This window comes from Piliocolobus tephrosceles, chromosome 13 (genome assembly GCF_002776525.5).
Source record: "Piliocolobus tephrosceles isolate RC106 chromosome 13, ASM277652v3, whole genome shotgun sequence".
NCBI classification, from domain to species: Eukaryota; Metazoa; Chordata; class Mammalia; order Primates; family Cercopithecidae; genus Piliocolobus; species Piliocolobus tephrosceles.
This window is the reverse complement of record NC_045446.1, coordinates 64750523-64764866: the sequence shown is the minus strand read 5'-3', so window position 1 is coordinate 64764866 and position 14344 is coordinate 64750523. Positions and strand designations below refer to the sequence as shown.

General features: G+C 42.8%; 1 protein-coding gene across 2 annotated transcripts in view; it reads right to left on the bottom strand.

The window, feature by feature from the left end:
* The window catches only part of POLD3 (DNA polymerase delta 3, accessory subunit), a 50415-nt gene extending 39771 nt beyond the window's left edge, over window positions 1-10644 (bottom strand). The window contains exons 1-2 of one of the 2 annotated variants that reach the window (XM_023209400.2): window positions 10461-10644; window positions 9075-9130 (exon numbers count right to left, since the gene is read on the bottom strand). In XM_023209400.2, coding sequence (XP_023065168.1) covers window positions 9075-9130; window positions 10461-10520 — 116 coding nt within the window. In that variant the 5' untranslated portion in view covers window positions 10521-10644. Of the gene's footprint in view, window positions 1-9074; window positions 9131-9810; window positions 10365-10460 lie in introns of those variants that run through there. The other variant, XM_023209401.2, reaches the window with a different exon arrangement.
* Between the last annotated feature and the right edge of the window lie 3700 nt (window positions 10645-14344).

The following is a 14344-nucleotide window of genomic DNA, read 5'->3' as shown; positions in this document are numbered from 1 at the left end:
CTATTAGTCACTGTTGATGTTGAAAAAGTTGCTAGAGAGTCTTGCTTGAAATATAATTCCTTGTTATAAATCTTTCAGTAGCGCCAGGCACGGTGGCTCACGTTTGTAATCCCAGCTCTCAGGGAGGCAGAGGCGGGAGGATAGCTTGAGCCCAGGAGTTTGAGACCTGCCTGGGCAATATAGTGAGACCCCGTTCTCCACAAAAAGGGGGGGTAAAAAACACAAAATAATAAAAATAATAAGTGTAACAAAGCTTTCAGTAGCTTCTCATCCCCTAAGGATCAACTTCAAATCTCTAGCAATGACAGGTAAAACCCTTCTTGTTCTGGGCCCTGTATCTCTGACCATTCCCCATCATACCTACACTATCTTCATCCTTATGAAACATTCTACAGTTCCCTTTATTCCTTTGTATATGCCCCTCCTTCTGCCAGCCTGGCCTCGAACCTCTGGGCTCAAGCGATCCTCCTGCCTTGGCCTCCCAAAATGCTGGGATTACAGGAGTGAGCCATTATGCCTAGACAATGAGCCTCTGCCTTCTAAGCTCTAACAAATCTTATCCCATATCCATTATTACAGCACGTATCACCCTGCATTCTAACTACTTATTTTACATATGAGGCATCCACTCTGGACTGTTAACTCCTTGAGTATAAAAATGTGCCCTAGTCAGGATTTTTGCTGATTCCTCCTCTTTGCCCTCTAATGTTTCTTTCCATTACAACAATTGTGTTAGAAGAATAAATGAGCTAACAGATCCATGAATATTTTGGTTTGTTGATGCTAGTTTGGACCATGCTAAAGGAAGACGTGATAGGCAGGTACCATGCCCAAGATGCTCTCAAGCTTGCTGGCCAAATGCAGTATTTTTTATCCACAACTAATAGTCCTGCCCATATCATCAGTCATTGTCCTCTATGTACCTGTCTCCCCAAATTGCCCCCAGTTCTTCTCTCTTATATTATTAACAGAAAATTCAAAGCAAACTCTTATTTTAAAAAAGAATTCCTGCGGCCAGACACGGTGGCTCACACCTGTAATCCCAGCACTTTGGGAGGCCAAGACAGGCGAATCATCTGAGGTCAAGAGTTCGAGACCAGCCTAACCAACACAGAGAAACCTTATCTCTATTAAAAATACAAAATTAGCCAGGTATGGTGGTGCATGCCTGTAATCCCAGCTACTCAGGAGGCTGAAGCAGGAGAACTGCTTGAACCTGGGAGGCAGAGGTTGCAGTGAGCCAGGCTTGTGCCATTGCACTCCAGCCTGGGCAACAAGAGCAAAACTCTATCTCAAAAAAAAGAAAAAAAAAAGGAAAGAATTCCTGCCTATTCTTTTGAGTCTTTAAAACATATTTTATCTAATCTAAGCCAAACTTTTTTTTTTTTTTTTTGGAGATAAGAGTCTCGCTCTGTCGCCAGGCTGGAGTGCAGTGGTGCCATCTCAGCTCACTGCAATCTCCGCCTCCAGGTTGAAGCGATTTTCCTGCCTCAGCCTCCCAATTAGCTGGGACTACAGGCACACGCTGGCTCCTTTTTTGTATTTTAGTAGAGACGGGGTTTCATCATGTTGCCCAGGCTGGTCTTAAACTCCTGAGCTCAGGCAATCCACCCGCCTCGGCCTCCCAAAGTGCTAGGATTACAGGCATTAGCCACCACGCCCAGCCTAAGCCAAACATTTTTTAATAAACAAAATGTAAAATATTCTTAAATAAGAATGACAACAGGCTGGGCACAGTGGCTCATGCCTGTAATCCCAACATGTTGGGAGGCTGAGGCAGGCAGATCACGAGGTCAGGAGTTCGAGACCAGCCTGGCCAGCAAGGTGAAACCTCATCTCTACTAAAAATACAAAAAGTTAGCCAGGCATGGTGGCACGTGCCTGTAGCCCCAGCTACTTGGGAGGCTGAGGCAGGAGAATTGCTTGAATCCGGCAGGCGGAGGTTGCAGTGAGTCGAGATTGTGCCATTGCACTCCAGCCTGGGCAACAGAGCAAGACTCCATCTCAAAAAAAAAAAAAAAAAAAAAAACATATATGACTTCTTACAAGATACACTTCCTACACATAAGATTAATTATAGCTTCCCATTTTAATTCATTAATCTTCCCTCCTGATCAGTTCCACCCATAATGTTCCCCAGGATGAGTACAATGTATTGCCCATACTGCTTTCTCTAACCTAACTTAATTCTTTCACAGCATTTTCACAAACTGAAATTATCTTGTTTAAATCAATTGGTGGGTGCGGGGTTGGGCTTGTCTGTCAGGTTTACTGTTGTATGACATAGCCTGAAATAATGCTAAAGAAAACAGTATGAGGCCGGGCACACTGGCTCAAGCCTGTAATCTCAGCACTTTGGGAGGTCGAGGCGGGAGGATCACGAGGTCAGGAGTTCAAGACCAGCCTGGCCAAGATCGTGAAACCCTGTCTCTACTAAAAATACAAAAATTAGCCAGGCATGGTGGCAGGTGCCTGTAATTCCCCACTATTCGGGAGGCTGAAGCAGAAGAATCGCTTGAACCTGGAAGGCAGAGGTTGCAGTGGGCCAAGTTCCACCATTGCACTCTGGCCTGGGTGACAGAGCAAGGCTCCGTCAAAAAAAAAAAAAATTATGTGAGAGAAATGTTTGCAAAAATAGTGAGGCCGAGCTTGGTGGCTCATGCCTATAATTCCAGTGGTTTGGAAGGCTGAGGCAGGAGGACTGCTTCAGTTCAGACATTCAAGACCTTTCCTTACACCATACACAAAAAATTAACTCCAAGTAATTCCTAGAAGATATAGTCAATATTTATACATTTCAGTGATTCATTTAAAAATTAGCTTGAACTAACACCTAATCTGAAAGCTTTAGTATAGTCTTAGTATAATGACTAAAGCATTTCTTTTTCTTTCTTTCCTTCCTTTTTTCTCTCTCCCTTTCTGTTTTAGAGACAGGGTCTTGCTCTGTCACCCAGGTGGGATCATAGCTCACTGCAGCCTTGAACTCCTGGGCTCAGACAATTCTCCTGTCTCAGCCTTCCAAGTAGCTAAGACTACAGGTGCATGCCACCACACCCAACTTATATTTTAAAAAACCTTTTTATAAAGATGGGGGTCTATGTTGCCCAGGCTCACCTTGAACTCCTGGGCTCAAGCAATTCTCCCACCTCAGCCTCCTCAAGTGTTGGGACTAATGCAACTGAGTCACCACACCCACCTGACTGAAGCATTTCTAATGTTAACAAGTACATGGCCAGGTGCAGTGGCTCATACCTGCAATCCCAGCACTTTGGAGGACAAGGCAGGAGGATAGCTTCAGCCCGGGAGTTCGAGACCAGCCTGTGCAACACAGTGAAACCCCATCTCTACAAAAAAATACAAAAAGTAGCCAGGTGTGGTGGCGTGTGCCTGTAGGTCCAGCTAGTCGGGAGGCTGAGGAGGGAGAATCACTTGAGCCTGGGAGGCCAAAGTTGCAGTGAGCCAAAATTGCGCCACTGCATTTCCACCTGGGCAACAGAGTGAAACGCTGTCTCAAAACAATAATAATAATGTTAACAAGCACATGATCTGTAGAAAACTTAAATATAGTGATAACAATGATTTTTTTAAAACTCTAAGTGGATTACAGAATTAAATGTAAGTGCAAACACTAAGAAATCTTAGAAAAAAAGCACAGGAGTAAATCTTCACAACCCTGGGTTAGGCAAAGCCTTCTTAGATACTATGTCAGAAGCATATGCAACACATCAAAAAGAAAACACAGCAAGGGTATGGAGAAAAGAGAATGCTTATACACTGTTGGTGGGAATGTAAATTAATATAGCTATTGTGTAAAACGGTATGGAGGTTCCTCAAAATATCAAAAATAGAGCTACTGTATGATCCAGCAGTCCCACTACGGATATACATCCAAAGGAAATGAAATCAGTATGTCAGAGATACTTGCACTCACATGCTTATTGCAGCACTATTTACAATAGCCAAGATATGGAATCAACCTATGTCCATTAACGGATAAATGCATAAAGGAAATAGAGTGTATATACACAATGGAATACTATTCAGCCATAAAAATGAATAAAATCCTATCATTTGCAACAAAATGGATGAACCTGGAAGAGACTATGTTAACTGAAATAAGCCAGACATAGACAAATACCACATGATCTCACTCATTTGTGGAATCTGTAAAAGTTGATCTCACAGAAGCAGAAAGCAGAATTTTCTTTCCATAGGCTGAGGTGGTTAGCGAAGTGGGAATGGGGAGATGTCGTTCAAAGGATACATAATTACAGTTAGACAGGAATAAGTTCGAGAGCTCTACTGTATAGCATGGTGACTATAGTTAATGATGATATATTATATTCTTGAAAAATGCAAAGATGGTAGACATTAAATGTTTTTACCACCAAAATAACTGTGTGATGTAATACATTTATTAGCTAGATTTAACTATTCCACAATGTACATATACTTCAAAATATAATGTTGTACACAATAAATACATACAACTTAACTTGTCAATTTAAAAAATCTTGGCTGGGCACGATAGCTCACATCTGTAATCCCAGCACTTTAGGAGGCCAAGGCGAGCAGATCACTTGAGGTCAGGAGTTCGAGACCAGCCTGGCCAGCATGGTGAAACCCCATCTCTACTAAAAATACAATAAAATTGGCCAGGCATAGTGGCACATGCCTGTAGTCCCAGCTACCTGGGAGGCTGAGGCAGGAGAATGGCTTGAACCAGGGAGGCGGAGGTTGCAGTGAGCCGAAATCACGCCATTGGACTCCAGCCTAGGCAACAGAGCAAGGCTTCTGTCTCAAAAAAAAAAAAAAAAAAAAACTTCTTAGGCCAGGCACAGTGGCTCATATCTGTAATTCCAACATTTTGGGAGGCCAAGGTGGGAGGATCACTTGAGGTCAGGAGTTTGAGACCAGCCTGGGCAACATAGCGAGATCTCATTTCTACTAAAATAAATAATAATAAGATCAAAAAGAAAATAAATCCTTTTAAAATTTAAACTTTAAAAAGCATAAGCAACAAAAGGAAAAATAAATAAATTGGACTTCATCAGCAATAAAAACTTCCATTGGCCAGGCATGGTGGCTCATGTCTGTAATCCCAGCACTTTGGGAGGCCAAGGCAGGGGCTTGAGCCTAGGAGTTCAAGACCAGCCTGGGACCAGCCTGTGAAACATGGCGAGACTCCATCTCTACAAAACATTAAAAAATTAGCTGAGTGTGGTGGCATACACCTGTAGTCCTGGCTACTTGGGAGGCTGAGGTGGGAAAATCACCTGAGCCCAGGGAAGTCAAGGCAGAAGTGGGCTGAGATCACACCACTGCACTCCAGCTTGGGCAACACAGTGACATTCTGTCTCAAACAACAACAACAAAAAAAAATGTCTGCACTTCAAAGCACACCATCAAGAAAGTACAAAGACAATCCACAGAATGGTAGAAAATTTTTGCAAATCATTTTTCAATCAGGGTCTTATATTCAGAACATATAGAGAACTCTTAAAACTCAAAAACAACCAAAAGTACCCAATGACAGAAATGGGCAAAATTTTGAATATCATTTCTCCAAAGATACACAAATGGCCAAGACGCATATGAAAAGATATTCAGCATCATTAGTCATTAGGAAAATGCAAATCAACATCATTTATGAGATACCACTTCACATCCGCTAGGATGGTTAAAATAAGACATAACAAAAAGTTTTAGCCAGGTGTGGTGACGTACACCCGTACAGCTACTTGGGAGGCTGAGGCGGGAAGATCCTTGAGTTCAAATCCAGCCTGGGCAACATAGTGAAACCCCATCTCAAAAAAAAAAAAAAAAAGAGTTCCTCTACGAGAAGTCTAAAGGAAAAAAGAAGTGTTAGTGTTGACCAGAATGTAGAGAAACTGAAATACTCATATACTGTTAGGATGGTAACACAGTGCAGCCATTTTAAAAAATAGTTTGTCAGTTCCTCAAAATGTTAAACACAGAATTATCTCATAACCCAGCAATTCCAATCCTAGGTATAGATACTGATATGGTTTGGCTGTGTCCCCACCCAGATCTCAACTTGAATTGTAATAATCCCCACATGTCAAAGACAGGACCAGGTGGAGGTAACTGAATTATGGGGGCAGTTCCCCCAAGCTCTTCTCATGATAGTGAGTTCTCACGAAATCTGATGGTTTTACAAGGGGCTTCCCACTTCGCTCGGCACTCATTCTCTCTCCTGCCAACCTGTGAAAAGATGCCTTCTGCCAAGTCTCCTGAGGCCTCCCCAGCCATGCAGAACTGTGAGTCAATTAAACCTCGTCTTTATAAATTCAATCTCACATATGTCTTCATAGCAGCATGAGAAGGGACTAATACATATACCCAAGATAACTGAAAATATATGTTCATATAAACACTTATAGATGAATGTTTTATACATGAATGTTCATAACAGCATCATTCATAGCAGTCGAAATATGGAAATAACCCAAATGTCTATTAATGATGAATAAACAAAATTTGTTATATCCATATATATTTGGAGACTGAATCACATCTCCAAAAAGATATGGTGAAGCCCTAACCCCCAATACCTTAAAATGTGACCTTATTTAGAAATAGAGTTATTGCACATGTAATTAGTTAAGACGAGGTCATATTGGAGTAGGGTGGATTCGTAATTCAATATGACTGGTGTTCATATAAGATACACATGCAAAGATACAGATACACAGGGAGAATGCCATGACAATGAAGGCAGAGATTGGAATTACACAGCTACAAGCCAAGAAATGCCAATGATTGCCAGCAAACCACCAAAGGTAAGAAAAAGTAAAGAATGAGATTCTTTCCTATAGATTTCAGAGAGAGCACACAGCCCTGCCAACACCTTGATTTTCACTTCTAGCCTCCAGTACTATAAGATATTAAATATCTGTTGTCTTAAGCCACCCAATTTGTAGTATATTGTTACGGCAGCCCTTGGAAACTAATAAATTATATAATGGGATATTATTTAGCCATAAGAACAAATTAAGCAGTGATGCATGCTAAGTGAAAAAATAACAGACATTATAAGACTATATATGATTGCATTTATACGACATATTCAGAACAGGCAAATCTAGAGGCAGAAAGATGAGTGGTTGTCTAGGGCTGAGGGCGTAGAGGTAGGGGAGAAATGGTGAGTGAGTGATAGTGGGTAGTTTCTTTTTAGAGTGACGAATATGTTATAAAACTGTGGTGATATAACTCTGTGAATATACTAAAAACTACTGAATTATACACCTTAAATTGGTGAATTTTATCTCAATAAACTTTTTAAAGGGAGAATTACTAAAGAAATTAACAGAATGATATGACAGAGTTGGGGAGGGGTGGGGATACTTGAAATGGAGGATTAGTAAGATTCCTTACAAGTGGTAACATGTAAAATCTGAGCTGAAATCTGAAGGACGAGGACAGCTGAAAGAGCATTCCAGGCAGAGGGATCCTAAAGTGAGAATACGCTTGGCATATTTGGAGAACAGAAAGGCAAATATGGCTAGAATATAGTAAGTGAGGTAGAAAGTGGTATGAAATGAAGTTGGGTAGATAGGCAGGAGCTAGACAGTGCATTAATGCTACAAAAATTAGACGTAATCAGGTAGCTACAGTAAAATTGCAGGCATCTTCATTTCACCTTTAGGGAACTCTAGTTCACAGTATACATCTTTATATCCCAATAGGCTTAGTAACAGTTGCCTAATTTCACTTTAAACATCCATAACCACAACGAACAATAACCCATAGGTATCCATTCCCAAAGTTAACTGAACCTCTTGGGTTTGGGCCTGCTGCTCTTGGGCAATCTCAGTCAAAACTAGTCCCAATCTATCCCTAGGCTAAGACTTTCAGGTTTGAAAGCCTAACCACCACCACCAAAATCAGACTAGAGTCAAAGCAACCCATTCTAGAGCCTAGGAACTTTCTAAGACTTGTAGAACATTCTTAAGGCTCAAAGAATGTTCCTATGGCTCCTTCAGGCATGGTGGCTCACATCTGTAATCCCAGCAATTTGGGAGGCTCTGGCAGGCGGATCATTTGAAGTTAGTGAAATCCCATCTCTACTAAAAATATAAAAATTATCTGGGTGTGGTGGTGGGCGCCTGTAATCCCAGCTACTTGGGAGACTGAGGCAGGAGAATTGCTTGAACCTGGGAGGCAGAGGTTGCAGTGAGCTGAGTGCACGCCTCTGCACTCCAGCCTGGGTGACAGAGCAAGGCTCTGTCTCAAAAAAAAGAAAACAGAAAAAAAAAAAGTTCGTACAACTCAAAAGAATAGAGAAAACTCAGACCATCCTTAGGAATAAAACAAACTAACTGAGCAATTAACCCAATATTTGTGTCCTCAACCTGTTTACTAATTCCCCCTTTTGGGACACAGATGATACTGGCCACCTATGCAGGTCAAAACATTCTAAAGTTATTTCAAAAGCTTGCCTTTTCCCCTCTGGTTTCAAACTGGATCAAGGTTTCAGTAAGAAAAGGTGATATGGCAAAATTCAAGAATAATAATGTTCTGCACCAGCCTAAACATATTCTTTTCAGTTTCACTTAAATAGTTCTCCCATCTCTTATACTGTCATACAGCTTGTGTCCAACACCTGTTGACCTCATTATGGAAGCATTTCAATAACATCCAGAAATGAGCCTAAGAAGAACATGTGAAAACACAGTGAAGATGTAAGAAACAAACATACAAATCCGAGATGTAAACAGAACTGGGCAGGCCATTTAATAAATTTGAATTAACAAAGTGACGTTAACCAGAGCCCAAGGCTGCAAATAAATCCAATAAATTTACCATCATACCTTTATATATTTAGGTTGCTGCAAAAGTAATGGCAAAAACCACGATTATTTTTGCACCAACCTAATACAAGTCCACCAATATTTTAAACAAGACAAAAGGTAGTAAAAAGAGTATTATTTTCATTTACCCAGAAAATTAGCTCTAATCTATAGGCTATCTGTAGAGTTAAAAGCAAAGCACAACAAAAAACAAAACAAAAAACTCCCATGTGATTAAAATTGGTAGTAAATTGGACTTACTGTTTGGCCTGGTTAACATGAACCCCTAGGGTATAGCTCAGCCATTTGTACGTCACCTGTAAGAAGAAAAAAATTTTCAAATGTTTTATTAGATGACTCCAGAGTGCGGATCAGTCCCGAGAGTCTGTTCCTAAAGATTCCTATTCTTAGATGGTTATGCCTTATAAATTACAACAAATGCCACTGCAGCTTTGCCAAGAACTATCTATCTGGGTAGGCAGGACCAAGTTATTTATCTTAAAAATGCTAGTAAGTTTGTTTCATGAACTAATGAAAAATAATCTAAAAAGACAGGTTGAACATACCTAACAGAAAAAGCTCTCATTTTCCTCACATTCCTTGTTTTACTTACGCCCTTTCCTCATGATGTCTTTTTTTTGGGACCACCAGCCAAAGCCATCCTAAAACTCATGCAGAAGCTAGATGACTTTAAAGTGTGATGTCTCAGAAACTTCTAAAGAAAGTTGCACCCATGCAAACATTAAAGGGCGCAGGTGGTGCAGGGGTCAGGAAATGAACAAAGTGGGTAAACATTTTTATAAGAGATCAGATTGGGAACTACCAGCATCAAGCCTTCATCCCTGCACTCTCTTCTCTCAAAGTCTCTTCCAATTCCAAATGTCAAGCTTCCAATAGTTAGAAGACTTGCACAGGTTAGGCAAAGGCAGTGTGATGTAGAAGAAAGCATTAGTAAGAGGACAGACGTAGGTTGAAAAATTGCCTATCCTTTACCAACCGGAAATAAACAAGTGATTTGGCCCCTCAGATTCAATTTCCTCATCTAAGGATACCACCACCGTCCTGGGGTAGGTTGCGGGGAGGTCACTGTAAAGATGAAAGTGCCTTGGCACACAGCATGCACTCGATCATCAAGGTTTGAAAAGTGCACTCACATCCATCATCTCGCTTGATCTTTACCGCACCCCTGTGAGGCGGGTCAAACCTCTATCAATGCTTAAATTTCCAGGAAGAGGAAACAGTATCTGGAGGTTACACAACTTGTAACTTAACACAGTTAAGACACGATTTCCTCAACTATAAACGTAAAACTTTAAACGCCAACCACCTTAAAAGATAGGTGTAGGGACGCCTTAGAAATACTCAGCCAACGGCCCTCCCTACGCGCCCGGTCTCCGCGGCTCCAGCCCCAGGCTCTGTTCAGAGCACGCCCACCCAAGGGACGCGGACTTCCGTGTGTGCCGGAGGACCTTCCCGACGAGTCCTCGCTCGCCCTGGGGCACAGAGCTCGCCCAGGTCCCCTCGTGGGGACCTGTCTCCCCCTGCTCCCCACGAAGCCACCGCAGAGAGAGGGTCAAGGCTCCCGCCGCCCCAGCAGGGCCCAGGACCCCGGTCGCACGCCCGCGTTCCCCAGTAGTAGCTGCTCACGATCTTGTTTTGGTCCGTGACGAACTCGTCTATATTTTCCAGATAAAGCTGGTCCGCCATGGTGCGGCAGCGCTGGGACCCGCCTCTAGCCCCTTTCTCAACCACAGACACAGCTCCCGCCGGCGGGAAACGTCTTTGCTCCCTCCCAGGTCCCGGGTCGTTTCCCCGGCAACGGAAGCGACGCACTACGGCGGCCCTCTGCGAGTCAAACTAGTTATGGAGACTGCGCAGACTGAAGTAGGCAGAGCTAGTAGGAAGCAGCGAAGTGCGGGGCCTCCTGGCTAGTTTTTTCCTATACCTACGTGCTTGTGTTAAAGTTTAATTTATAAATTAGGCACAGTAAGAGATTAACAAAAATAACTAACGATAAAATAGAACAATTATTATTATTATACTGTAATAAACATTAGTGAATATGGTCTCTCAACAGATGTCATTGGATATAATATTTCCCTACCGAGGTTGGCTGCGGTTGATGAAACCCGGGAAAGCCCGGATAAAAGGGAACTATTGAAAACAAGTAATTTTAGTAGTGCTGCCAACTGGGGAAAAGTACTGCCTGTTATAATCCCTCAAAGTTGAGAAATTAGGGAAGGTTTTTCCAGAGGGGATGAGGAGAGGCCGAGTGTTTGGGATAGAGGCAGGAGAATTTGCTGGAAAAGAGTTCATTATCTCTGGATTGTTAGGAGAAGAGGCGGGTGAGAGATACTTGGGAGAAACCAAATAGTTGTGCCTAGGAGAATGTGAAGAGGTGCACGAGCTGTGTTCTCAGGAAAACTTGGAGAAAAGTTATCAGGTTGTGGAATTTCAACTCAAATTTCTCCTAGTATCACCCCCCAAAAATCTTTAATAATTGACTTCAGCATAAGCTGGTGCAGTTCACTACTGCAGCTGTAGTGCATACGTGAATCAGACTTACTGGGTTTGAATCCTCGTTTTGCAGTTTGTTGTGTAAACTTAGGTAATTCTTTAGCCACTAGGAGCCCATTTCCTTATCTATAAAATGGGAATAATAACAGTACCTACTTCAAAGGCTTGTTACAACATGCATTCATTCAAAGCACAGCAAAATCCTGAGAAAGGCCAGATACTATTCTGAGTGCTGAAGTGCTGGGGTTGCAGCTATGCACAATAATAAACCGAGCCTGTTCACATGTAGCTTACATTCTGAGATATTTAAGTGAAGGATAGTGGTGGTTTAAAATAGGGCAGCAGACCGGGTGCGGTGACTAACGCCTGTAATCCCAGCACTTTGGGAGGCCGAGGGGAATGAATCACCTGAGGTCAGGAGTTCGAGACCTGCCTGGCCAACATAGTGAACTCCTGTCTCTACTAAAAATATAAAAATTAGCTGGGCATGGTGCCACGTGCCTATAGTCCCAGCTACTCGCGGGGCTGAGGCAGGAGAATGTCTTGAATCCAGGAGGTGGAGGTTGCAGTGAGCCAAGATCATGCCACTGCACTTCAGCTTGGGAAACAGAGGGAGACTCAGTCTAAAAATAAAATGAAATGGCTCAGCGCAGTGGCTCACACCTGTAATCCCAGCACTTTGGGAGGCCGAGGCAGGCAGATCACCTGAGGTCAGGAGTTTGAGACCAGCCTGGCCAACATGGTGAAACCCTGTCTCTACTAAAAATACAAAAATTAGCCAGGTGTGGTGGCACACGCCTATAATCCCAGCTACTTGGTAGGCTGAGGCAGGAGAATCACTTGAACCTGGGAGACAGAGGTTGCGGTGAGCTGAGATCATGCCACTGCACTCTAGCCTGGGAAACAGAGTGAGACCCCCTCTCAAAATAAATAAATAAAGTAGGGTAGCAGTGCCGGACACAGTAGGTCACACCTACAATCCCAGCGCTTTGGGAGGCCAAGGCAAGGGGATCACTTGAGCCCCAAGATTTCAAGACCAGCCTCAGCAACATAGTGAAACTCCATCTCTACTTAAAAAAAAAAAAAAAAAAGCCATGGTGGTGGTGCAAGCCTGTGGTCTGTGGTCCCAGCTCTGAAGTGGGAGGATGGATTGAGCCCAGGAGGTACAGGCTGCAGTGAGCACTTGATAACGCCACTGCATACAGCCTGGGTGACAGGGTGAGACCCTGTCTCAAAAAATAGTAATTTTTTCTTTTTTTGAGATGGAGTTTTGCTCCTGTTCCCCAGGTTGGAGTGCAATGGTGCAGTCTCGGCTCACTGCAACCTCTGCCTCCTGGGTTCAAGTGATTCTCCTGCCTCTGCCTCCCAAGTTGCTGGGATTACTGGTGCCCACCACCACGCCCAGCTAATTTTTTGGACTTTTAGTAGAGACAGGGTTTCGCCATGTTGGCCAGGCTGGTATTGAACTCCTAACCTCAGGTGATCCACCTGCGTCGGCCTCCCAAAGTGCTGGGATTACAGGCGTAAGCCACCGTGCCCAGCCAATACATTTTTAAAAATAGAGTAGTGGTAGTGGAAATTGAGAGAACTGAGTGACTTGAGTTTTCTGCTAGTCAGCAAAACCTGCTGATGAATTAGATGAGTGGAGTGTGGAAAAAACAGGAATCAAGGAAAATACCTAGATATGGAACATAAATCTTTAGGTAAGTGGTGATGCCCTTGACTGAGACATGAAAAACTGGAAGCAGATGAGAAAATCAAATAATTCTATTTGGCCAATTATAAATGAGGTAATATACCTAAAACCCTCACGTAGTACCTGCACACAATAAAATCTATAATCATTGACTATTACATTATTATATACCAGACACACTGTACCAGGTACTTTGAGAGCAATATTTCATTTAGTCCTCATAGCAATGCTGCAAATGCATTATATTGTCCATATTTTATTTATTTATTTATTTATTTTGAGATGGAATTTTGCTCCTGTTGCCCAGGCTGGAGTGCAATGGCACAATCTCGGCTCACCACAACCTCCGCCTCCCGGGTTCAAGAGATTCTCATGCCTCAGCTTCCCGAGTAGCTGGGATTACAGGCATGTGCCACCATGCCCAGCTAATTTTGTATTTTAATTTTAATTTTATTTTATTTTGTGTGTGTTTCAACATCTAAAATACAAATATTCTTGTACCTAAAAATTGTAACTTTTTTTTTTATACTTTAAGTTCTAGGGTACATGTGCACAACCTGCAGGTTTGTTACATATGTATACATGTGCCTCATTTTGTATTTTTAGTAGAGACAGGTTTCTCCATGTTGGTCAGGCTGGTCTTGAACTCCCAATCTCAGGCAATCCGCCCGCCTCCGCCTCCCAAAGTGCTGGGATTACAGGCGTGAGCCACCACGGCCGGCCTATTAATTTATTTTGTTTTATTTTTTGAGATGGAGTCTCGCTCTGTCGCCCAGGCTGGAGTGCAGTGGCACGATCTTCACTCACTGCAATCTCTCTGCCTTACAGGTTCATGCGATTCTCATGCCTCCACCTCCTGAGTAGCTGGGATTGCAGGCATGCACCACCACACCAAACTGTATTTTTAGTAGAGAGGGGGTTTTGCCTTGTTGGCCAGGCTGGTCTTGAATTTCTGACCTCAAGTGATCCGCCTGCCTCTGCCTCCCAAAGTGCTGGGATTACAAGTGTGAGCCACTGCACCTGGCCATTGTCCACAGTTTAGAGACTAGATTGTTGAGGCTTAGAGAGAAGTAGATTTTTCCAGAATTATTAGGTGGTTGCTGTGGGATCAGAACTCAGGCCTCTTGTCAGTGCTCCACAGGAGTGGGAAGTAAGTCAAGATAATTGGCCAGGGAAGAGTCTTGATACTATCCCTATGCCAAATGGAGCAGATGACAGTGCAGTGGCTACATTGTGTGGGCTATATACCCTGGGGTTGGTAGTCTGGCGCCAAGAAAATTTAGGACACTAACACAAAGAGTTTAGGAGCAGAGGTTTA